The sequence below is a fragment of the Pipra filicauda genome, unplaced genomic scaffold (genome assembly GCF_003945595.2).
Source record: "Pipra filicauda isolate LSUMZ 115617 unplaced genomic scaffold, ASM394559v2 scaffold49_size4853605_pilon, whole genome shotgun sequence".
Lineage (NCBI taxonomy): Eukaryota > Metazoa > Chordata > Aves > Passeriformes > Pipridae > Pipra > Pipra filicauda.
The window spans coordinates 983,004-1,007,199 of NW_024104642.1; the positions used below are offsets into that span (position 1 = coordinate 983,004).

General features: G+C 40.9%; 1 protein-coding gene across 3 annotated transcripts in view; it reads left to right on the top strand.

Moving 5' to 3' along the window:
- The first annotated feature begins 342 nt into the window (after positions 1–342).
- MBOAT1 (membrane bound O-acyltransferase domain containing 1) overlaps positions 343–24,196 on the top strand; it is a 57,025-nt gene continuing 33,171 nt past the window's right edge. For 2 of the 3 annotated variants that reach the window (XM_027748323.2, XM_027748324.2), the window contains exons 1-3: positions 347–489; positions 23,117–23,262; positions 23,804–23,881. In XM_027748323.2, the coding sequence (XP_027604124.1) occupies positions 400–489; positions 23,117–23,262; positions 23,804–23,881 (314 nt within the window). In that variant the 5' untranslated portion in view covers positions 347–399. Of the gene's footprint in view, positions 490–23,116; positions 23,263–23,803; positions 23,882–24,196 lie in introns of all 3 variants that reach the window. The other variant, XM_039386672.1, reaches the window with a different exon arrangement.

The following is a 24,196-nucleotide window of genomic DNA, read 5'->3' on the forward strand; positions in this document are numbered from 1 at the left end:
CGGGTGCCGGACAAGTTTGTGCTTTTGGCAAGAATCTGGGACAGGGGAAACTCCTCTGCGGCAGCGGCTGTCGGTGCGCACCCTGCCGAGCCGAGCCCGCGGGGCCCACGGCAGTCCCAGTGCCGCCGCGCGTGGACACCCTGCCGTGCCACGGGAGACGGGAGGCGACAGATGGAGCCCCGGGGATGGCGAGGGCTCCCCGCTCCCCGCCCACGGAGCCCGCCCCGGCCCGCCCCGGCCGTCGGCGACGGCCCCGCCCCGCGGAGCGCCCCTTGGCCCCGGCGCGGCGCGGAGCGGGCGCGGCGGGGCGGTGTCGGCCGGGGCTGCGCGGAGCGGGTGCGGCGGGACGGGAGGGGCGCGCAGGTGGGCGCGGGGGCCGGGGCCGTGCGGGGATGCGGCATGGCCGAGCAGCCCGGCGCTCCGCACCGCACCACCGGCTCCACCTTGCTGCACCCGCTGAGCACGCTTCTGGGCATCCCGCTGGACCAGGTGAGCCTGCGAGCCGCGCCGCGCCGGCGAGCGGCGGGAGCGGGGGGGATCCCACGGCCGTCTTGAAACAGGGGATCCTGTCTGGCAGAGGAGGGAGGTCCGTCGCTGTCACGCCGCGCGTCTGCCTAAGGGCCTCGGGAGCAGCGCGGAGACACCGTCCTCCGCGGTGGGAGCGGGTTTGGGCGGGGGTCGGGTCGAGCCGTGCCGCTCTGCCGGGCGGGCGGGCGAGCTGCTGTCACCGTGGAAGCCCTTCATTTTTCCCGGCAATGCCTGGTGCTTTTCCTACTCTCGCAAGAATTCGCTGCTGGATGCTGCTGGATGCTGTCAGTCACGGCGCTGGGCTGACTGCGGCAGTCTGGAATGCTTCAGGAGCTCGGGTGCTGGCCCACCTCTGGGAACCGCCGGGCCGGGGTGGCCTGTAAGGAATCCTTACGTTCAGGCGCTGTTTTTGTGGCTAACGGGACTGTGGAAGGCAGGCTCAGAAGTCACTTCCAGCCTAGTCCAAGTGCCTGATGGAATTGCAAAATGTGTGTATGGAGATAGGCAAAACACACAGACACACACACAGGCAGTCTTACGGGCGAGCAAGTTTGCACTAAATCCGTAACAGCACAATAGATTTTTGGCTGTGGTGGTGTTTTCTAATTGTTTATAGTCTCCTAGTTAAACTGACCCCTAACAGGCAGAAAACGTTGCCCTCCCCCACCAACACCTTTTATTGTCCCTCAAGCCTGCATGCACCTGCTGCCTTCCTGCATTCTTTCACTGATGAGGAAGTTAGGTCTGAAAGTTTGTGATAACCAGAACAAGTCTCCACCAAATTGCTAGGAGGTTAAACTGTGCTCTAAGAAACAAGGGCAGCAGAGGTGTGCTTGGTAAAAAACAAACAGAAGATTGAAATTTATTTGCTTTCTTCTGTTTGCAGAGTGACTGGTGCTAGGTGTCATTTTTTACTACTGTTTTTTTTTTTTCCAAGTTAAGTAAGGAATTCTACAGATTATACCCCTTCATCTAACCATGCAAGTTTTTCCTTTTTTGACAGGAAACAGGTTTTGATGCAAGAAAAGAGGTCTGTTGCTCAGTGCTAAAACAGTTAAACAATAAAGACCTGTAATTATCTGTAAGCTATTAATTTAGAACAAGAATGAGTAGCAATAGCTTCTTTTTTGAGGTGTTCCATGCCATGATTGATGAATATGAGAACACCAAAAAAACACAGAAATAGCAAACGCTTACTGTTGCAGCTTGTTTGTGGTGCCCCAGCGTACATATAGTGTTAGGATGACTCAGTCACCAAACAATGAAGTCTTGACAGAATGCAGTTTTTCTTTCTAAGCTTTCAAAAACTTGCCCTTTCATTCAGCCAAGGTGATACAAAGATGATGTTGTCCATGGTGAAAATTCTCCTTGCACTCTTCTGGGTCTGAGGATGCTTCACTACATCTGGTTACATGCTGTGTTTGTCCCAGGGCCCTGGTCTCATGGGTGCTGATGGTGGGCACTTCTGTATCTGGTGATTTGCACCTTGAGCCCACACCAGTAAGCGGGGGGGACGTGCTCTGGGGTCATCAGTGTGGCTGGGCTATGAGAGCGTGTGTGCAGGTGTAGGTGCCGTCCCTGTGAACGACCCTGTTGGCTCCAGCAGCACGGAACAGTGATGCGTCAGGAGGAGCCCCACATTGCTGGGGTTTATCACAGAACTGCAGCACAGCCGTGATGAAATAACAGCTTTCCTCACCTGAAAATCCACCCTACTTAATAGCTATCAATAATTTTAAAACGTCTCCTCTTGCCCTACTGCAACGTGCTGCACGATGCAAAGCATCAGAGATTTCTGCTGCCCTGGAATAGGAAATACCCAGATCACTGCATGGAAGCATTGTGCTACCACTGTCCCCTCAGATCATGAGTCTCAACTCTGACCTGCAGTGCTAATGCCCTTGGAAGCAAAATAAAAACATTTTCACACAGCTCTTCTGCCAGGTGGGTGGGTAACATTCCTCATTAGAATGAGAGAGGGATTTCTGTTGTGGGGGAAAAGTTCACTTGCTCCTCTAAGCAGAATGGCACTCTGCATATGAAAGACTGTTTTACTAGATATGAATCCCAAGTGGAGCAGGGGCAGGTTTATTGTAACGCTGACAGGCTCTGTGCCTTCTGCTAAGTGGCTGGGCTGCAACAGGGGAGGTGTCTCTGTTTTGTCACTGTGTGTTCGCACTGTTGTGCTCAGCCTGTTGGGTGGTGACAGTCCAGATCTCCCTCTGGTCCTTGTGGCTGGCAGTTCCCCATGGCTGGCCCTGAACCTTCAAAAATGCCAAGAGAGCAAGAGGCAAAGGTGCAGAGGTGGAACTTAGACCCTCTGTGTCACTGTGGTATGTGAAAGCCATCTGTGTCCACCTGTGTGTTAAGTGCACAGAGGACTTGTCCCTTCTTTTGTAGGTTTTCCATGAGGACTGTGCTATGAGGGAGATTTCAGTCCATGAAAAAGGCCAGAAAAAAATTGAGCTGAAGGTCTGAAAAATGAAATTGTCATTATTACCTTTCATAGCAGGGGCAGAAAAGCTGTAGTAGTGGTAGGTGGAAAATGTTTTGTCATCTAAGAAGCAGCTGTTGGATCACTCGTTATGGGAAGCATGGATGAATATGAAAATTTAATTTTTCACATTGGTTGTTTTCTTAATTTTAAAAAATTACAACTTAGGTTTAAAAGCAGCACAGAATTACAGAGGGTGCAGTTCCTGTCTGCACTGTGTACCTTGGCAGACTGTTCACATTTTGTTTAGTAGTTTACTGCATGAAAACATAGTGGAGTTTTCTGCTTTAGATGCTAAAATAATCCTGATTTCTCAGTGTGTATTTGCATGTCTCTTTAATGGATGATTTATCTTTTAATTTAGCATTGAAATATTATTTTTTAAGAAGTGCTATATTTGGTAATAAGATTAATGAGTTTGAAAGAGGATGAAAAGACTCTGTGTGTTCAATTCATTCTCATATCCCAGGAAAGCAGACTTTGAAGTTTAGTTGACTTGCGTTCTAAAAATATCTGGCTAGGTCAATGACATACCTTCAGCAGCATTTGGAAAAGAGTTTTGGGGTGTTTTTTATTTCCTTATCACGTATGCTCCAAATCAGTGATGCTGGAATGTCATCCCTCCCAGTACACTTATAGAGTGACTTTTGGCAAAGTATACAATTTTTTGTTATACATGCCCCAAATAATCAATTTTGGGATATAGTCCTCTACCATAAATCAGTGAGATATGGGAAGTTAAACATTAAACTTTTAATAATGTAATTTATGTAAGCAAAGTGTGTGAGTGTGTATAAATACAGTGAAGAAATAAATATATTATTTAAAGCTATATTAAAAGTAAATTTAATGGAATTGTTTATCTATATGTATTTTTACCACGCCTTCCTAAGGTCTAGGCATCTCTGGAAGTAATTAAGGTTCAAAGGGTTAGGACGTGATTAAAAAGTTTCACTGCTCAAGGTTATTTTGTAGTACTCTTTATATCCCAGGTTTCCTATTGTCTTAGAAGTAGCAATTCTAGTGCAAATGGTCAACTGCTGTACAATAAACCTTACATTTTAACAGGCCTTACACTGACCTATGTTGGACAGTACCAAGTTTGTGGACTTTCGAGGAAATGTGTTCTCTGTTCAGGGAGACTCTCTCAAAAACTGTATGAATGTCTTCTCATGTTTATATCAGAGGGCTTTTAACTTCAGTGTTTTCATTGATGAGGCTAGCCATGTTTCCCTAAAGAGGAAAAAAATGTTCATTTAAACTTAATTTTGAATGCTTTGGCTGCTGATTGTAGGCCTTATTTTTCATTGTAATTCTTTCATTGTAGGTCATCTGCATACTTATGTTTTGGCGGAAGTTTAAATAAAACACTAACTGTGGAGGGACATGTGTGGGACATGCCTCTGAGTCTTGTGATAGTTCAAGTATTAAAGATGTCCTCCCACCATTCCTTGAGTTTGAATAACTCTCTGCACAAAGCATGCTGGTTTAAAAAAAGAGAAAGGAGAAAAAAGTATATGTGTCTTTTTTTTTTCCTTTTACAAAAAACATGTATTCTGATCCCAAAATAAAGGGTGGTTTTGTTAACTTTCACATTTTTCAACTCTTTTGCTGTCCGCCTTCAGTTTCACTTCTACGCTTTCTGATTTAGCTAGTCAGCAGATCTGTTAGTTTCAAGCCTCTTTGCATGACTTTTCTAATCCACTTTTTGGGCAGTGTAAAGCCAAATAAAAAAGTAGCTTTCAAGGAACTCAACCAACTTCAGGCTATGAACTTCGAGGATCCTTTAATGGTTGTCAGTTGAGTCATTAGAAGATGTAATGCTGAGGAAGAAAGGTAGTTTGTTACAGACTGAAGTGGGATAACTGAAGATGGAAGTTCATTAGACTTAAGAGGGGTTAGTATCAGATTTTTAACAAAAAAAAGCTGCTCTAAAGCAATGGCAACAACTGTCCATGTTCAACTATGCTACATTTCAATTTCCTAATGCCACTCATTTTACAACTGAAAATTCTACATTTTCATTTTAAAGTGCAGCAGTACTTGTCATTTAATACCTCCCTGACACCCCCAACTGCAAAAAATAAAGCTGTGTAAATTTTACATATTTGAGAAACAGTAAGGAAAAATGAAATTTGAAATCAACATCTTAAAACACATTTATAGAGAAATATTACTTACGTTGCCAAAACCAACTTTAATTTTGATATTTTCTGACTTTTGAGTACCCAGATTTTGTAAAACTGTTCTCTTTAAAAGAAACCATTAGTGGTTTACTGTAATGCCATGAAGGGCATAACACTTTGGTCCCCAGTTAAAGAGGTGCCTGCGAGCAGGGCAGTTCACAGTGCATTTAGAGCAAATTCTCTATCTTCTGGAGACAGTACTGGGACAGAAGTATAGTACATTCCAAAGAATAAGGCTGTCTCCAAAGCATTTTTTCCTGTTCAGTTCAGCTATTACTAACAATTGCAATAATACACATTTTCCTCTGCTTTGGAAACATGTGCTGCCTTTTTCAGTGCGTTCTCACTCAGTTGGGCACTGCAGTCTTGAAACTCATGGCTGATGTCTTGATACTATGAGTGTAAATATTTCCACATCTCTTATGCCTTGAAAACAAAGTCTGTCCTATTAAGTTTTTAATTTGGCAGGGGACAAAAGTGCAACTGGAATCAGCTGCTTACAATTTTCCCCCTTTTAAGCACTTTCCTTCTTCATTTGTATTAAACAAGATCTGGAAAAATAAACGTTGAAGGGCTGCATAAAGTTTCCTGAAACCTTCTCTGCACATTAATCATGCCAGAACTGATTTAGTGGTGCTCTGCAGCTATTTTGAGAAAATATAGAGTACTGATGAATACTCTTGGGCTCCAGCCTAGGGTTCTAGGCACTGAGCACAGAGCTGGCTCTGTGCTTTCAGGGGAGCCCCTGATGCTTAGGATTTACTGAACATTGGCCAGCCTGGCACAGTATTTAATGCCCTGGCTGTTCCTTCGCTCCTATTACAGTTCACAAGAGTGGGCAGCGCTTGAGGCAGAGTTGCCAAACTGCAAGTGGTGCTGCTAATCCCTGGGCAGGGGTGGCTGCAGCACTGGGCTTGGCATTACTGCAGAGGTGAATCCAACCTTTTGTACTTATCTAAAACCGCGTAAAAAGTCTGATGTCAATGGGCCGTGTTTCTCTTTGGAATGAAAAAAATCGCTCTGTATGTCACCTAGTAGTTACAGGTAACCTTGAGGGTACCAAGCCTTGTCTCCTGGATGCTTGGGTAGTCTAGTGAGGGTGATTAAGGAGACCTTCCAGAAACTCAGGCTGGCTCTTAAAAGTACAGTCTGATGCAAAAATTTCTACTGTCCTTTATTAATAGTGGTGGGAGTCTTTATGTCAACATGTAGTTTGGATCAGTAGTGGGCTTCAGGAAGGAATCTCTTGACTGTCCCCACTTAGCACACTTTGTACACGAAGTGGCCCTGGAGCACCTACACAGGGTTGCTGTCTATGAATGTGAAGCCAAAGGATGTGGCCCAGAAACTTGCAGTATTTCGTCTGTTAAGGCGCACACAGCACTAGAGTTCAGCTCCTCTGAATTGAGACCCTTCCAGCAATTAGTCCCTCGAATGAGGGGTCCTCGCCCTCAGTTGTTTTACTCTTCAAAGCCGTTTTGCTGCACCACAGCACTTGGTAAGATGAACATAGTGGAATTCTCTGACCTTCATTTGGCGGTTTCTTCAGAGCACAGCACTGGTCAGGCTTGTTTGGTCACTTCTGAATAGGTGGAATCCAGCCCGTTCTGCACGGGGATCAGCTGGGTCAGCCAGTCCTGCCTCTGCCAAGGGAGAGAACAGCACGAGGAGAAAAACAGCTCTGGGAAACCCTTTGGGTGGTCCTTCCCCAGGTCAAGATTGCGTCATTCTCCCTTCGTACGATCTCGACTGGAAATGTTCATTTTCACTAGTCCTTTTTATTCCTGGCTCAAAGCACTTTAAACAGGTTTTGCAAAATTGTAGGTGAGCGCAAAAACAAAAGCACAAGCAATAGTTTCTGACATAAATGGTTTTTTAGAAGTTTTTTCGGAGGGCGTCTATTTGCAGTATGTTGCATTCTTAATGGAGTTGAGTGGAAATTTCTTTTCTGCTCATTGTGGGCTTCCCTCATGGTAAGAAAAGTCCAGGCTTTAAAAAAAAAATAATCTTAATAATGTGAGGAAAAAGTCTTGTAAACATATTTCTGAATCAAATATGTTGGAACATTTAAAGGTTCCCAAAGAATTTTTTCTCAATGATTCCTCTAAGTGTTAGGAAAATATCCAAATGGAAAATAATTTTTAAAACCAAAATTCAAGGTATTAGCTAGACAACTTTACCACCCTGGAATTATTTTTATTTTTTTCTTTAACAGGAAATGGTAGTATTACTCTGAAAACTTAAGGAAGTTAGTCAATCAATCTGTAACATGGGTGTTGCCATGCTGTCTGGTCTCAGGCAAAATGATAGTAGAACAATTCTTCACTTCCCTCTTTCTGGATGCCTTGTCCAGGTGGAATTTGAGCACCCTGAACATTTGCCTGGCGTTCCTGGGCGATTGAGTGGCTGGATAATGGGACTTTTACCTGTGCCCTCATGTGACACTCTGCAACACAGTAGGTCGGATGCTGTCTCAAAGCATCTGAGCTGCCTATCTAGATGACTTATGCAAAAGGCAAATAGATTTGAGTGTGTGTATCTGTCTGGTAAGTCCCAGACAAAAAACTGGCAATCTTATGGAATGAAAAGCAAGTTTAAAATTTTTGATCAGTGTGAGATTATATTCTGTGGTCTTTGAGTTCAGTGAGTGTGTCAGGCTGGGCATATCTGGGGTGGGAAGAGGAGGCAAGAAAATACTCTTTTGGATAATTTCTTTGGATTGCATGCAGAATACTAGAAAAACTTAACAATTTCAGGCCAAGAAAGAAACTGCAGGCTGTCATGCGCTGGGTGAGTGTTTGCTGCTTCTACAGGCCCCAGTCTTGTGACAAAAGCTCTAATTGGACTTGAGCATTTTCTTCGTTTGTGGTTCCTTATTCAAGTGCAATTTGGCATTGGTATGCAGATAGGACAGGAATGGGGAAGGTAAAATAACAAGGCAAAACCCAAGACATTTGAGGACCCCCCACTCCCAACATTTCTTGAATAACTTCCATGCTTGTTTTTGTGCTCATGTATTGGTTTTAAGTAAACCTTTTATTTTTTTAATGGACCACTGAGTAGAATAGTTTTAATTATTAACTCTTACATCTAGCTTAAATGACATTATAAACTGGTGAAAGTAGGTTTTTTCCTGTTATCAGTGAGAGGGATTGTTAAGGAGAGTACATTATTGACTTTGTTTATCTTACGTGTGCACACACAGAGGGCAGGTTCAAATCCCTGGCTCCTATGGTTTGCATTAAGTATTTATACCAGCAAATTCCAGCTTATAGATCAATAATTTATCTATTTTAGAGAGAGTTTTCGAATTACTTTGTTCGCTCAGAAGTGGAGTTTTAATAGTCTGACATTTACACTTCTTATGTGTAATGGTTTTTCAGGATGTTTTGCCAACTATGCTATATTGAAGGTGAAAACAAAGTGTAGACAAACGATCTGGAGACAGTGACTGAGAAGCTAAAGGACTTTTTTGAATTAAATACAGTTTTTGATGGCAGCATTATGTATCCACAGTGAGTTGTGGGCACTGTTAGCACTCACAACTTCTATGCCTTTGTGTGTGTGTGTTTGTGTTCGTGCTAATTCTCTTGAGGCAAAAAATTGTGGTCTGTAGTTGCCACAGCAACAATAACACTGCACTGGTATGGGTATGGGTGGGTTTTCCCTATTTTGTACAAGTATGTCAAAAGTGTAGGCATGTTGCTGTGATACACTGTAAAATACGATAGACTCTCTTGAGAGAGGAAACTTTTGTTTGTTTTCTATTCAGAGAATGTGATTTTAATTTTGTGTTACCTTTATTACCACTTCTGTGGTAGGGTTCTGGTTCCCAATTTTCAAATACAACATTGCAGAGAGGAAAATGGGCTCAGCAGTTTGGAAAAAGAAAGTTTCAGAGATGTTCTGTTGGTGATAATCAGTAAATAAAATGAGGATTAGAACAAAGAATGGTCCAGGGCAGAGGGAAATGTTTCTGTCCCGTTGTAGTTGCTCTTGTCAATCAAAAGATGACTACTGTTCTTTGTCATGAAAATAGAACGAAAATATGAACTAGGTAAAAGAGAAAAAAATTACAGGGTAAACTTATTTTCTTAAACATGCAAAAGCAAAATGAGGGAACTAAAGGGTTTGCATTAGAAATGTGACTTTTAAGAGGGATCATGGTGAAAGTATATGTGAGCAGCATAAAAGAAACAGATCCAGGACATGGAATCATAGAATTTTTGGAATTTAGAATGAACTAGAACTAAACGGAACAAGAACTAGTTCATTAAATGGAATTAATGAACTTAGAATTCATCTTGGGTTGAAAGGGACTTTGAAGATCATCTAACATCAACCCCTTGTGCCAGGGAACCTTCCAGTAGACCAGGTTACTCAGAGCCCCGGGTGATCTTGATCACCTCCAGGGATGGGGAGTTCACAATCTTTCTGGTCACAGGAAGAAGGGACTCCTTTCCTTCTGTCTCCCTGTGTTTCTTCATGTGCAGAGAAAAATGTGATAACATTGAAAGGCTGCAGATTCATCAGTGATTAAAATTAAGGTCTTTTGCATGCAGTCCAGACGTGGCTGTGAAACCCCTTTCAACAGGAGGTACTAACTTGGCCAGAGCCAGTGTGGACCTGGATGTTTATCTGAAAAACATGAGTTTCTAGAGTAATGTTAGCTTAAAAGAAAAAGCTTTTGGAAGTACCTGTTCTTTTTCTGGCTCCTTTCAGGCACCGTCCCCTCTGCAGGCACTGGTTTCTGCCAGCTCTGCTGCTGGTGTTGCTGATGCTTTTAGGATCCCAAGTCGCTGCTGGCAGTCCCAAGCATGGCCTCTTCCATTATGGGTGAGCGGGGCTGCTAAAGTTGTCAAGCCCTCCCAGAGCTTGACTCAGTGCTGGATTTATTACTCATGTTTCTTCACATGGTGATACTGCAGGAAGCACCAGATCTCTGTAGGGAAGATCAGCCAATGCCCAGGAGAGGTCACTTCTCCAACATCCCACTTTCAAGCAGCCCTGGCTGCACCTGTTCTTCTATTTATTAGTTTATATAAAAAGTAACTGACTCCTTATATGATTTACAATGTATTTCCCTGTTGGTTATCCTCTTATTTTTCTGTTCTGATTTTTAACTGCTGGGGGATTTTTGTCCCTATGCTGAGCACTTCCCCTCTGTTCAGTTCATGCTGCATGTCTTCAATGCCGTATTTGGTAGTTTCACAATCTGCATATTCTCTCTGAAGAGACTCTGCCAGCAGGTGTCTAGTAAAGTCTGCCTTCATCCTTTGATAGGTTTCTGACATCCTGATCAGTAGTCTGCTATCTATCTGTTTATCAATCATACCTTTTTTGTGCACCATTATCTCAGTTGCCTAGATATCTCAGTTAGGCTTCCTGGGTTTTTTTGGCCTGGATAAAGTTGAGTCAGAGTTTAAATGATTATTAGGGGAAAATGGATTCTGAATCTGCCTTCCCTTTTCCTCTGACACTTCAGTTTTTGAGCACAGATGTAAGGGTGATGTAGCAGTCCAGTTTAGAAGACCCTAAATGGCAAATGTGCCTGTTTCCAGGCACATGATTCGAGGATCATGTCTTTGCAGTTGCTTTGTCTCTTTCTGTCTATGAGACAGTGGTTTCATTTATTTGCTGGCAGGTGAAACTACCATCTTTTGCCCTGGAGAGGCTTCAGACAGTCATTGGGAACCCTGGTCATCTGCTTCTGAGGCTCCTCTCCCTTGTCCTCTATAAAGTCTAAAGTCTGTGCTGCTCATTGCTCTTGTGCCTTCCAGCATCAGAGAAACTGAAATGCTACCTGAATCTAAATCTGCACTTTAGTGCTATAGTAACAGTGGGGGAAAACTCCACGTGTGTTTTGAGATAGCTAAGTTTGTTAAAAATCAACCCTGAAATGCTTTCTCATCGTACTTCTGAGACGTCCAGATTTTAGTGGCATAAAGCCTTGCGATAGAAAGAGAGATGGAAAGCCTGAGAGATGGAAAGCTGTGCAGATCCTGCAATGTCCTAGTTCTCTTAAAGCATGTTTTTTTAGGCTTTATGTGTAAAGGGCTTGTTTGAAAGGGAAGTTATAATTGTTTATGCAACTTAAAGGATTGTTGAATTTCTTTTCCCTGGCTATGTTCAAATTCTAAGGGTATTTCAACAACAGTTCACTTGGAGTTTTTGGAATTTTGTTGTTGTACTTTCTTTCTTGGATAATGAGTTGCCTCTCACTGCATAGTAGGAGCATCACTGTAATAATTTTAAATTGTAAGAGCATTCTTCTCTTTTTTTTCCAAACTGTTGAAGAGGAAAAAATGAGACTTATTCCTGTTGCCTAACAAAAGCATGTTATGTTTCTGCTATTGCTGACTCATAAGCATGGCAAGAATACAAAAATATAATACTGTGATTAAGCAATATAAACGTGAGTTTCTTCCTCCTGATATTGCAGTTATCTTTGGAAAGTATTAGTGTTATAACCAAAAGTTCTGTTGTACTGCATGCAAAAAGAACTGTGCAGCTCTGGTGGAGGGATGTATAAAGAAGGCTTTAATGAGACAAGGAAATTAAGTGTTTTTTCCTCAAATATAGTATATTGCAAATAAAATTAATTTATAGCAAAATCCACATATCTCTTCTTTTTTGTTGTTGTTTATATTTCTTTATTCAGCAACTGACGCTTACTGATGCCCTGTATTTTTCTGTTAGTTTTTGTTTTGATTTGGTTGCTAGGTTTGAAAACTAGGAAATGTTTTGGGGGTTTCATTTGTTTGTTTGTTTGTTTTTAATCTGAGGGGTCAACCCTGAAATTCCTTCAGAGCATGACTTTTTTGGAAAGGTACTGATGATTTCCAGAGATGTTATTTCAGTCACAGTCGAGATGTTTGACTTGTGCCAAGTCCTGAGTACTTGTCATCTCCAAGTTACTTGTTTTCAATAATGTCTGAAGTTAAGCGCCTAAAATTAGACATGCTCCAAAGTTCAGCTTCCAGAGATATTTGCTGTAGATGTAAGGTGCTTGTAACAGGCATAACTAAACAGCTGGGGCTACATTCTTGTCTTTTTGCATGGTTTAAGATCCAAAATAAATGAGCATGAAGCAAGTATGCTGCAAATTCTGAGCAGAAATAAGGAAGGAAAAAAAACCACAACAGGATATTGTCACTGTACACGTTTTATTGGTGGCTTCTCTTCCTGCCACTGTTCTGAAGGGAGTAAAAGTAAGTCTGCAACCCACGTGAATGAAGGTTAGATAAATGTGTCATATATTAAAAAGCATAGAGCAATAATTTTACTTTTAAACTGCAGAACAATAGGAAAGAGCAGTATTTTATGGCTGTGAAATCTCAGGAGACTGAAAGTGAGTGTCTGGAGTTGGCAGTTCTGATTCCACATGGCCACTGTTACAGTAAAGGAATGAAAAAAAGATAATTTTGCTTGAATTGAAAAAAAAAAAACCAAAACAGCAAACCCATACACATCTCTTTGGAAAAAGGCTAAAAATGAAGAAAATAGCTATCCAGAAAATCTGCTGGTCAGCAGAATCAAGGACCTTGGTGAAAATGGGTGACTGCAAGCAACTGAAGAATATAAAGTTTTCATTGTTTATGGAAGCATAAAGAGTGAATTTTACTAACTCTTATGTTTGCAAACATAATTGCCAAAGTATAAACTGACTTTTCCAATCAAATAAATGGTTCTGACTAAAGTTTACTACTAAAAACAGTGCTCGTGCATATATTTCCTCCTCTTTTGCCATGCTTCTTTTTCTTCTTGTGTGAAAAACCTGTCAATTGTACATCTGCACAGGTTGAGATGACTGAAAATTAACTCTAAAACCAAAAAAAATTCTCAGCAGATTCACTGCAGATTTTCCCTGGCCCTTACTGATGGCTTCCCCAAATCTTTGTGTATTCTCTTCTGCCTGTGAAAGGTAGCTGGGAATATTTTCTGTACCTCTTTCAACAAATTCTGTGACTCTGCATTGTTGGAAAGGGTAGGGTGGCCCCTTATTTTGTTAGGTTGGAGCATGGGAGTACAACACAGATCCTCACCTTTCCATGTTGATGTACCCTAAAATTATATTTTTAAGCTCATCTGAAAGCATCTTTTTTGTTCTTCACTCCATCTGCAAATACTGTCACTCTGTGTTTTGGAGATACAAGACTGCTCAGGCAAGGAAGCGGACAGGAAGAACTGAGGTTTGTAGCACCTGCTTGGGGAAGCAGGAAACCGAGTGTGTTGACTACACCCATCATGTAGGAGCATTGTTGCCCTAAAACTCTTCTACACGTGTCTGGGAGTAGATATGCTAGTTTCCTTTTCTCCTGATTGGTACTTTATTCGGTTTGGTTGGGTTTGTTTTGTTTTTGTTTTGGTTTTTTTTTCCCCTCGGTTTTATTTCAGGCACTTGAAGTGGGCTTATTTTATTGCAGAATACCAGCTTCTGTAATAGGATACCGTTTTATGGTGTCTTTAAGTGTTAAGCCAAACACTGGAGCATGGGAAACTGTGGGTCATTTTTGGAAACCTCATTTCTTATAACTAAGTGAAGTCCAGTTTCACAATCCAGAGATTTCTTTTTGCTTCTGGTAAAGTTAATGCATGTAGTATAAATATTGTTCATCTTTGTAAGTCTTCAGTGTACATTTCTACATTTAAACGTATTCATCTAGATTACTTTTATAGTAGAAGTACCTCTTTTAGACTTGTGTTTTAGGATTTGTTGAATTGCAACATAAAATTGCCTTTTTTCCCCATCGAAATCAAAAGAAATTTAGATGAACTGCCTCAGGTATCAAAATGAATGTCAGGACAGATAAATTCTACCCTTCCTCTAGCAAAGTCCTTGCATAAATTTTTTAAGCATGTCCTAATACACTAACGTTTACAGTGCCCTTTTTTTAAGTTACTATGAGCATGACTGAGCATTTAAATACAGGATGTTCCAGATTTTTTGTGTGTAAAGGCCTAATAAAGTATTACAGAATACCATTGTGATATCTGAAAAGTTTAGTCTTTGATCAAGCCACTAATTCCAAGGATAATGTGCCTAAATTTAGCACAGTGCTGACAGTTTCTATAGCGGGGAAAAAAAAAGCCAGCTTTCTTTTGGCTTAGAATAACTTGTGAAGTTGGCACTTTTTTCCCCTTACTGATATTTGTTTCTTTCTGTTATGTCCACTTACTGGGATATAACTGGGATAATGTGAACAAAACTGGTCTGTTTGTGTTGGTTTGTATTTTTAAAGACCACTTACATTTTTCTATAGAAAAGGAACTGAAAATAGAATTGCACAGACATCGCAACAGCAAGAATGGGGCAAGTTATTTTAGATGTGCCACTTCCCATTCTAGTGAAGGATTGCACTTTAAGCCTACTGTTTTATTTTTAGATTGATGAATATGTGCATGTACAAGGCTTTCATCTGACCTGAAAGTTAAGCGTGTTTCTGAATTGGGTTTTTAGAAACATTGCTACAAGGATCCTGCCATTCCTACATTCATGCAATTCCCATTGGTATTTGGGGAAGATAATTGACATTGAAGCCACGGAAAGATATGTCAGCAGGGTTGCTGGGTTTACAAACACTTGTCTGTATTGTCTTCTTTCTTTTTGAATAAATCATCTAGGTACTGATCAGTTATGCAGACAAAGTGAAAAGGTGCTTGACTTGCTGTGCTGTGTTGTAAGTTTTTAAAGACTAAACCTTTAAATCTGGGGGGGAAAAATCAGGTCTGTGTTGATGCTATTCTTAGTGCTGCTACTTTGCAGTTATTTCCTGAAGAATACAAATGTAGAAATTTGACTGAAATCTCTAGAGCAGTTAGTGCTTGAGGTTGGTGAAGTCAATCTGGATCATGTCTAATGAGACCTGTTTTGGTCCTACTTCCTTTTTGTTGCTGACCCTTTGTCTGTGGTGGATGAGTTGACAGTGTTTGTAGAGCAGGGGTTTGGCAATGCTCTTGAGAGGAGATGTGAAATTAGTTGTTTGGGATTTAGGAGCACTCATCACGTCTGAAAAGACCAGTCGGGAACAATACCTATTATCCAAGAATTTGTTTGTGAGAAAAAGATGGGTAAGTGGTGTATTTAATGATTATGAAAACTAAGGAACCAAGCTCCAGATAGCTGCCTGAGCCCTGCAGGTGGCTAAGAAAGGGGGGGAAGAAGTGCTTGGTGTCCCCACTGTGTGAAGGCTTTCAGAGGAGGCTTTGCAGGCACTTGTCTCTGCTTTGTTGTATTTTACTCTCCCAGAGTTGTTGTCTTCCGTGTTTCTGCTAATTTTCACTTCAGCATGTGTCTCCTAACTTCACATACGCTTAAACGGTGTCTTTTGAGCGCACCCTGTGAGAAGAGCTGATGGACTGATGTGATGATAAGGTTAGTCTGTATCCTCTGCATCAGTATGAAACTTTGCATAAGCAAGGAGGGTAGATGGCACAAAATCACATCTTTCTTACGGGAAGTGCTTGATCCAAGTGACCCTTATTTCCTTGGGAAGCTTTTGGAAAAGCAAGGCTGGTATTGATTTTTTTGGTCAGACTTCTTGTTTGGTTAACAATATTTTACTACTCTTTTTCCTTTTTAGATTAAAATATCCTCTATACTCTGACCTGCTATCTGTAGTTCTGCTTTTAGACATATCTGACACATTATACTGTGTGATACTTTACCTGCACAGTGATATGTCAAATTATTCTTTTTAAAGTACTTTTTTTGGATTTAAGGGTACTGTAATTAGTGTGCTACCTCATTGCTGAGTAGGCTGAAAAAATGATGCATCTCTCCTAATAACCTAAAGGCATTCTGGTTTAAAAGAACTACCTGAATGAGTAAAGGCTCCAGATTATTTGATTTTGCTGCTGTTTCTATTGCAGGTAGGAATTAGTGCTGGGTATCTCAGGTACAAGGGAATGTCATCATTTGGCATTACTCGCTGAGAGAGGAGTAATTAGTGAGATATAAGTAGTGGCAGAACATTGCTGCACATAAATAATCAGTGCTTAAATATCTGTTCAACATACAGAGTCATTACAGCTCAATGTGAGAGCTGTTGACAGCAAACTAAAGCCAGTTTTGGATCAGGTCCACATGTTCAGTTTATCAGACATCAAAGGTAAATGTATGGGTGTGTGACTTAGCATTATGATGTAGATTTGACTTCTCAAGTTTACTTTTGACTTAAATGTTTTTCTTTAAAAATTTTTGAAGATTCAGGGTTTAATGTGTTCTATAGCTATATTTGTATGTCCTGCTAGTGATTATTCTGCTAGTGGCTTCGCAGAAGTAATCCAGAAAGAACATCTGTTTCAAGTTTATAGTCTAAATCATGGAAGGATATTTGACCCTGCAAGTACGGAAACAGCAGAATTTACCCAGGAAAACAGCACAGCAGGCCAAAATACTGTCAGTTTGGTATATTCTACTTTACCAGCTCCGTTTTCTGCATGCAACTGCACAAAAAAAGCCAAGGCTATGACAACTTAGTGCTGTTTCTGAAGAGCACAATAATCTTAAATTAGTCATTCATATTTGCATTTTATCTCTCTTCCACAAAAGAAATTCTACATTCAAACCTTTGCTTCTGTCCCCTCAAAATCTTCCATAGGGCTCCTACAACACAAAGCCAGAGAAATGAGTTGGTTTTGTATAGTGTTGGAGCTGTGATGTTTCAGCAGTCAAATCAGTATTTCCCCAATGTATATTAATTTGTCTCTTCTCTAATCCATGCCATTTGCAGTCCACAGTGCCCGACTATAAAAAAAAAAAAATAAAAAATACAAGCACCCTGCAAGTGGCAGTCAGTTCTGCTTTCTTTACAAATGCCTATTTGTGCTGGCTCTCAGCGCACCGAGTTCTGTGCAAAGCGATACCACTGTGGGCAATAAGGGGAGCTACACAGATGATGTTACACAAATCCTTTTTCTTTGTGGAAACCTAACTCAAAATTCTAGCAGTGGGAAACTTTCTATGATATTGCCTTCCTTTTTGGGGGTGTTTGTCCCCTCCCTGTGTAGAGCTAAGTGATCTCTGCAGAGAATATTTGCTCTTATAGTTCACAAAAATAGTCTGGAAGATCAAAATATTTTGAAAAATTTCAGTAAGTATCAGATATCTTTGACATCTGATTAAAGACTTTTCCATCTCTCATTCTTAACACACCCATTTTAAATATCACAATTTGGATGTTATGAAATGTTATCATAACAGCAGATCTATTTTTCAACATCGAAGTAGAAATATCTTCTGCAAAGTGAACTTAAACATGTTGTTTGCCAGGTGTCTTTTGATTATATGCACAAAAGAATCCTTTAAACATGGAAAACAAATTATTGCACTTCTGTAGTTCTTGCTTTATTCTTTGCAAGAAAGACACCATCCTGGAAAATGGGGCTGATCTCTGGCAAAGTGGAATCCTTTATTGTGGCATCCCCTTTCCAAAATACTGCCCAAGGACTGTTGGACTTCACAGACAGTGGTTTGACTTGAGGAGTTACTAGTGCTGTCAGTAGTTTCTGTTAACAAGGTTTTTTATGCTTTTACAAATACTGAAAACAGCTGTTTGGTGATCTGTGTTAAGTTGGTTAATAGAGGAGAAATTCTAATTTTCCATATAAAAACCTTGTAGCAACCTCCTAAACTAATGCTCAGTAGCTCATTAGTAGATAGCAGCAAAGTGTCTTGACTATGAGTTACAACTTTATGCTGAGCCACTATGAGAGGCCTCCGTTCTTATACTTTCTTTTGTTCAGCAGATGAAATGCTGATTTAAATCCTTATTCTCTCATTTGTCTGGTAATTGCAAAGCCTGGAATAGAGGTATCTTCTGTGATATCTATAATCTGAGGACAGACAGGATCATCTGCTACACATCGAAGTGGACATGGACCTGGATGCTAGCTGGAAATATTCTGGCAGCCTGACTGTGCTGTAACACACTTACACCTCTGTGAATATGTATAAATCTGCAACATGTCTGGTTTTTGTCCAAAGATTGTGTGCTGTTGGGGACACACTGGCACCTTGTCATCCAGCGAGGGACAAGTTAGCAGTGTGACTGCTCATAGTGATTTTCATGGTGAGTGAATTACAGCATTATTAGGAACTTTGCTTACAGAGGACTGTCTGGTTTGCGTAATGGACTTAATTGCCATCTGGAGTTTGGAGAGAACTGCATGGTCAATTTGTTGTATCCTCCTAGATTTTTGGAAAGTGAGTCAGTCTTTCTGATAGTGTAAGGGAGGAAAAAAGTACTAGAGGAAAAACAAAGTATTTCTGTGGTCAAAACAGAATGCAGGATATTTCTTTCTGATGCTTAACTATAAGGAAAAAGTTTAAAGCACTAAAATAAGAGACTATGTGCTTGTACTTACTATGTCTTCCTAGAGTGTGATCTAGTAACTCTCAAATTTATATTACCACTTTTTTAAATGGGGAGATTTGCAGATGCAAGGCTTATGGGGTGAGGGAAAAGGAAACTTCCTGAAGTGGGTGATTAGCAGCCTACTTTGAACTACAGCAAGCAGTGATCAAGATTCTTTGTGATGATTTGGTGGAAGTGTATAAATCCAGGTTTTGTCTCCTCTCATATTTTCTGTTTCCTATCTCCAGAACTCCTAGCTAGGAAAACCACTTTCCATTTTCCTCTTTTAAGATTTTTGTGGGTTTTTTTTCTAGTAATTTTTCAGTGCACCAAGCAACATATTTACCTGTCTCTTTTTGGGAATCCTCTATGGCTCCATGGCTTTCCTGTTAGAGGGATTTGGCAAGTTACTACTTTTGTTTTCTTTTTTTTTCTTTTTTTTTTTTCCTCCAGCCTTCACCATGGAGCCACTTTGCTTCCAGAACAAAAGGTGATAATTCTTCCTACTCAGTGTTATTTCCACTGGGCTCAGGTCCTCCAAATGGTGAGATTTTTAGATCCATGTATTTAATGCCAGGTATTTAGAACCTTTATTTTGTGATTTGCCAGCTGGTATTTGCCCTCTAAAGTGCCCACCTGCAAATGGTTAGTGGGACCCAATACCCGGTTGTCCTCTGAGAGTAGTTAGGAAGTTGAGGAGATGACTTTCCTATGTAATATGCCCTGCCTGTTGATGGAGATGTCTGGAAGGGTGCTTCCAAATCCCTAGGAGTTTGTGTGTCCCCTCCCTACAGTACCAGTCCAACGTTTGCCAAGTTGGTTTCACCCTGTTAAAAATGGTAGAAAATGCAAAGGCTCAAGGCAGATAGAACTAGCCTTTTATGTACTTTGAGGGCTTTGGTTATAGCATAATAGTATAAGGGGATTTTGAAACTGTTATGTTTGGTTATTCTTGCATCAGCATCATGGGTGCTTGGTCAGTTGGTTTGACCTGATTGCTTGCTTTGTATAAAACTCAGATTTGCAATCTAAATATCACTTTGAGTTATTGCTGCTACAGAATCTGAAGGAATAAGGGGAGGAACTACAGTTTATTTTTTTTCATTGTTGCTCACACCTGATGTTTATATGCTCTGGATCCATCCAGCTTTTTAAAGTTGAGACTAATAAAGAATAAAAGGATTCATTAACTAGACAACAATAATGATCAAGCCAGTTGAGCTGGAGCTGTTCCAGATTTTCTCTCTCTCCAAAAATGCAGATATCTTGTTTCTGCATTGCAAGGCTGTCTTCAGCTGGCTGTGACTCAGATACAAGTCTTCCAGATGTCATTGCAGGATACTGTGATGAAACTGCCTTTCTGTCTTCCAGTGTGTAATCATGGAAAATGAAAGGAAGACAGTGTCTTCTTTTGGCAACCTGTCATGTGCTCTGATTCCTAATTTTATTACATCTTACTCTCTAGAGCATGGAAGAAAATGACTGTAAAAAGCAAAGATATTTCTTTTCTGCTAGCAAAGTGGAGAGCAGATGAGCAAAATTTTTATGGCAATATTGAATAGATGTGACTGGCTAAAAAAACAGGTTAAATGACTTGAGATGGGGGATTGGAATGAGAAGGGTTAGTTCGCATATAGTTTTTATTTCCGTGTTATTTTTATGTGGACACCACTCGTCGATGTTCAGAAGCCCTCAGTAAACTGTTTATAAGGTGTTTTTAGCAACAGTGGAAATAACCAGAAGGGAATAGTATGAACCCTTTTCTTTTTGGGAAAAGAAAGGGAGAAAAGGGTGACATAGTTCACTTGTGATGCAGCACAACATTTCTTAAATTCTTAGGGATCTGTTTACTTAGGTGCCTTAAATATGTAGAATAAAGAATAAAATTAATGTTAAATGGAATGCAGTAAAGTCACTGTCAGATGAACTGGCAGCCTTTGTGTGTACACATGTGAATGCTGTATGTGTTTAAAATGGTACATATAAATAACCAGAGGTGGTAGTTACATGAAAAGCTATCATGTCCCTCTGTTACTCTGTGGAAAACAGACCAAATCTGTTCTATTACCAAATTATTGCTTGCTATGTGCATTGAGTCTGATGTTTGGCTGCTCTGCAGAAACAGCCCTTATAAACTGAAAACTAATTGAAACATAAGGGTGATGTGTACCTTGCTTTTATCCCGGTTCAAAGGTTTACCCCAACTCCTGCAAAAAGAGCACAGATAAGAAACCGTGTTGGTTAATTTGCACAACAAAATGAAGATATGATGGTTGGTGCGCCCATCCTGACTTTAATCCAAGTAACACAGGTGACAAATGCTCAAAAGAATTGACGGTGTAGGCAAGCAGCAGCATATGTATGCAGGGCTGATCAGCTGTCCTTCACTGCATGATGTGATGTAATGGGTATAATGTGATGTGATGTCTCTGCTGCTTGCTTGCTGCTACTGCCTTAGCTACTTAAATGCTATTACAAGTGTGTCTGCTGTGGGATCTTGCACTTTCATTTTGCTGTGTGTGAACCTCTGAAATCCCAGCATCCTTAACATCTCGAACTGGGCATACGAGAGCTGGATGAAAGTAAAAAGCAAACACTTGCTTATCTTGATGGCTTTTACTGGTGTGAAGCTTCTGTGAGTGTCTTTTAGACAATCAGCAACATCAAGTTCCTGTGAGTCTTTGCACTCTCGTCCTTTATACTGAATCAGAGAAGCTCTGCACGCTGCAGAGTTGAGCTGGACTGGATTTGCTAGTGTGACCCTAAGTGGGAGCAGGCTGAGGTGGGATTAAGGTTCACTGTATTGTCATTGATGAGCTGGCATCCATCGGTTTGGGAACTTGCTTAGAAAGCATGCAATCAGAGCAGCCCTCTAGGGGGTTCAGAGATTTCTGCTGTACCTCTGGCTGGGGAAGGATGGGAGCAAGGTGTTAATGTTTTGAGTGTAACTCTATGGTAATAGACAAGAGTTTGGGATTTCTGCTACAACATCTGTGTTTTGTGAGACCAGGGCAATTTTGTTCTCTTGCTTTATAAATCTTGCACTAAAAATAAGAATTATTTGCTTCAGTATAGTTCTCTGACATCATCTATTATAAATGCTGGTTGCTTACATGAGCAAGAAACCAATTGATATTGGCTCTGCTCCAAAGAACTAAAACTCAGCATACCTAAGTATTTAAATTATTGCATTATTCTATTGCATGAGTGCCTGCATGACTGAAATAAAGCAACTGCAGCAATGAAGCCAACAAACCTCTAATAAGAGGATTTGCATGAACTGCACCATGTCCACCAGAATAAAAGCATTTTGGGGCTGTAGTATCTTGTTAAACACGTTGTAAATGTTTTTGACAAGAAGCCTGGCTGAATCCAACCACCTCTGGGCAGCCAGCATGTCAGAGCATTTGAGTGAGATATATCATCCTGTCCTGGACTGATAGCTTTGGATAATCCTCTAATCCAAGTGATTGCTTAAATGTTGCAGCCTATTTAGTTTTGCTCATTCTGGAATGACTTACTTCTGTAGAGCTCAGCGTGATTTAAAAAAAAAAAAAAAAGGACTGCAACTGAATAAATGAATTTAACTCCAGCTGTCTAGGGTCCAGGGTGGACTTAAGGATGTTGTATCCTAGTGCTGTATTTGCTCTGTTAGAGACAGCTCCTGAGCTCTGCTTTTTTCTCTGACTTCTGGGATTTTTGCTGAGGCTGCCAAAGACAAGGTGACTTGAAGAAGGCAGCATGATCTCAGTTTTGCTCTGAGGACACTGAAGCTTTTGCTTGTCCTTGTGTCTGATAAGAGTAGCCTCTAGTCATGTACTGTTTGCCCTCTGTGTGTCTTGTGCTCCCACTGCCATCGCTACCTCCTTACAATGGGACCAGACTGATTCCCACATGCAGTAGCCAAAGAACAGTTGTATATTCCTTTAACTGTCTGCTTGGTGGTGGAACAAAGTTGTTTTCTTTGCACTGTTGAACCACAAAAAATGGTGAGTTGGAAGATCTGTGTGGAAGATGCTGTGGAGTGGAGGAATTCAACTAAGGCAGCTGTCCGGTTATTACTGCTTGTGAAACAGTGTCACATCAGGAATGTTGTTGATTTTGCCCTTGTGCTGGGATTGGAGAAAGTCAGGCACTGGGGTGATGCTTCAAAATCCCAGTCTGCTTCCTGACCTCTGCCTTCCACCAAGAGGACAGAGAAGGAGTCTGGCTGGAAGCCTGGTCACCTGCGTCGGGATGGCAAGAGAGTAAAGCCCTGCTCCAGGGAGAGTGAGGAACACCAGAGCCCTTCTCTACCCTGGGGTAGCTGGAGCCTGCCCTTCCTCTTGTATGAGTTTTTGGGTGCCTACGGGCTTGTTTAATCCCTTCTGTCATTGGCCAGAAGTTACCATATGGGCTCACAAGCGAGAATGCTAAGAAACAAAAGATACATAGCTCACTTTTTTGCTCCTTTTCCCGCCTCTACTGTTAATTGTTCTGAGAATGGAGAGACTTCTTCCCCTTCTCCTCTAAGAATAACAACAGCTTTCTGTTTTGTTTGTCTTTTACAGATCAATTTTGTAGCATGTCAACTGTTTGCACTTTTGGCTGCATTTTGGTTTCGTATTTACTTGAGTCCCAGTCATGCCAGCTCCGCTGTTCGCCATGCATTTGCAACCCTCTTTGGAATATACTTTGCTGTCTTCTGCTTTGGGTGGTGAGTATTTAGTCACCATGTAGACAAAGCTTGGGTAAAAATATTTTCAAACTTCGTATCAGCTTTTCTGGATCACATCTTTTTAGCCTTAAGGTACTTAAGGTTATCCTAAAAAAATAAATTAAAAAAAAATCTTAACCTGCATAATCTATTCCAAATCCTCAAAGTAAAATGAGTCATGAAAGTATTTTTAAGTGGAATATTTAATTTAATTTGTGATGTTTATTCTGGAAGTTAAAACCATGCCAGTCTGCTGTTAAGATTCCTCTTTTGGAAAAGATATATCGAAATTGAATGTGCACTTTGATCCAGGCTGCTCTTTCTCTCAGTGAAACACATGAATAACATCTTGTCAGTAAGTATCAGTCTATGTTGGATATTCAGGCTATAAAGATCTAATTGGGGTAATCCATGTTTACTGGTACTCTGATATGACATTGCATTTATGTAATTTGCATGGAAAAATATTCCCTTGCTCTGAAATGCCAGCACTTCCAGGTAACATAGAAATTATCTAAATACTCCCTTTCTTGTCTTTAAGGTATTCCATTCATCTTTTTGTCCTGGTGATGATGAACTATGGCATTATGAATATGGCGAGTATTCCCAACATCCACAGGTGAGCTGATGTGGCTGCAAGTGTGGAGCTGCCCCTCTGACACCTTCTCTGCTTTCAGGGAGAAGCATGAGGGGTTTTTAGAAGCACCTTCTCTTCTTTCCTGCTTTTCTTTCCCAGTTACTTGCGGGAGCTTTGTTCATCCAGTTACAGAAGCAGCTGTAATCTCAATTTGTGGTTTCTTGCATTGATGTATTTTCCTACAAAATTGCTGCCCTCAAAAGTTGGCTTTTCCAGGCTTAATAATTTATGACCAAACCTCTGGTTTCTTAAACATAATGAAGTCATGTTCTCCTTGGTCTTGTATTCTTGAGGATT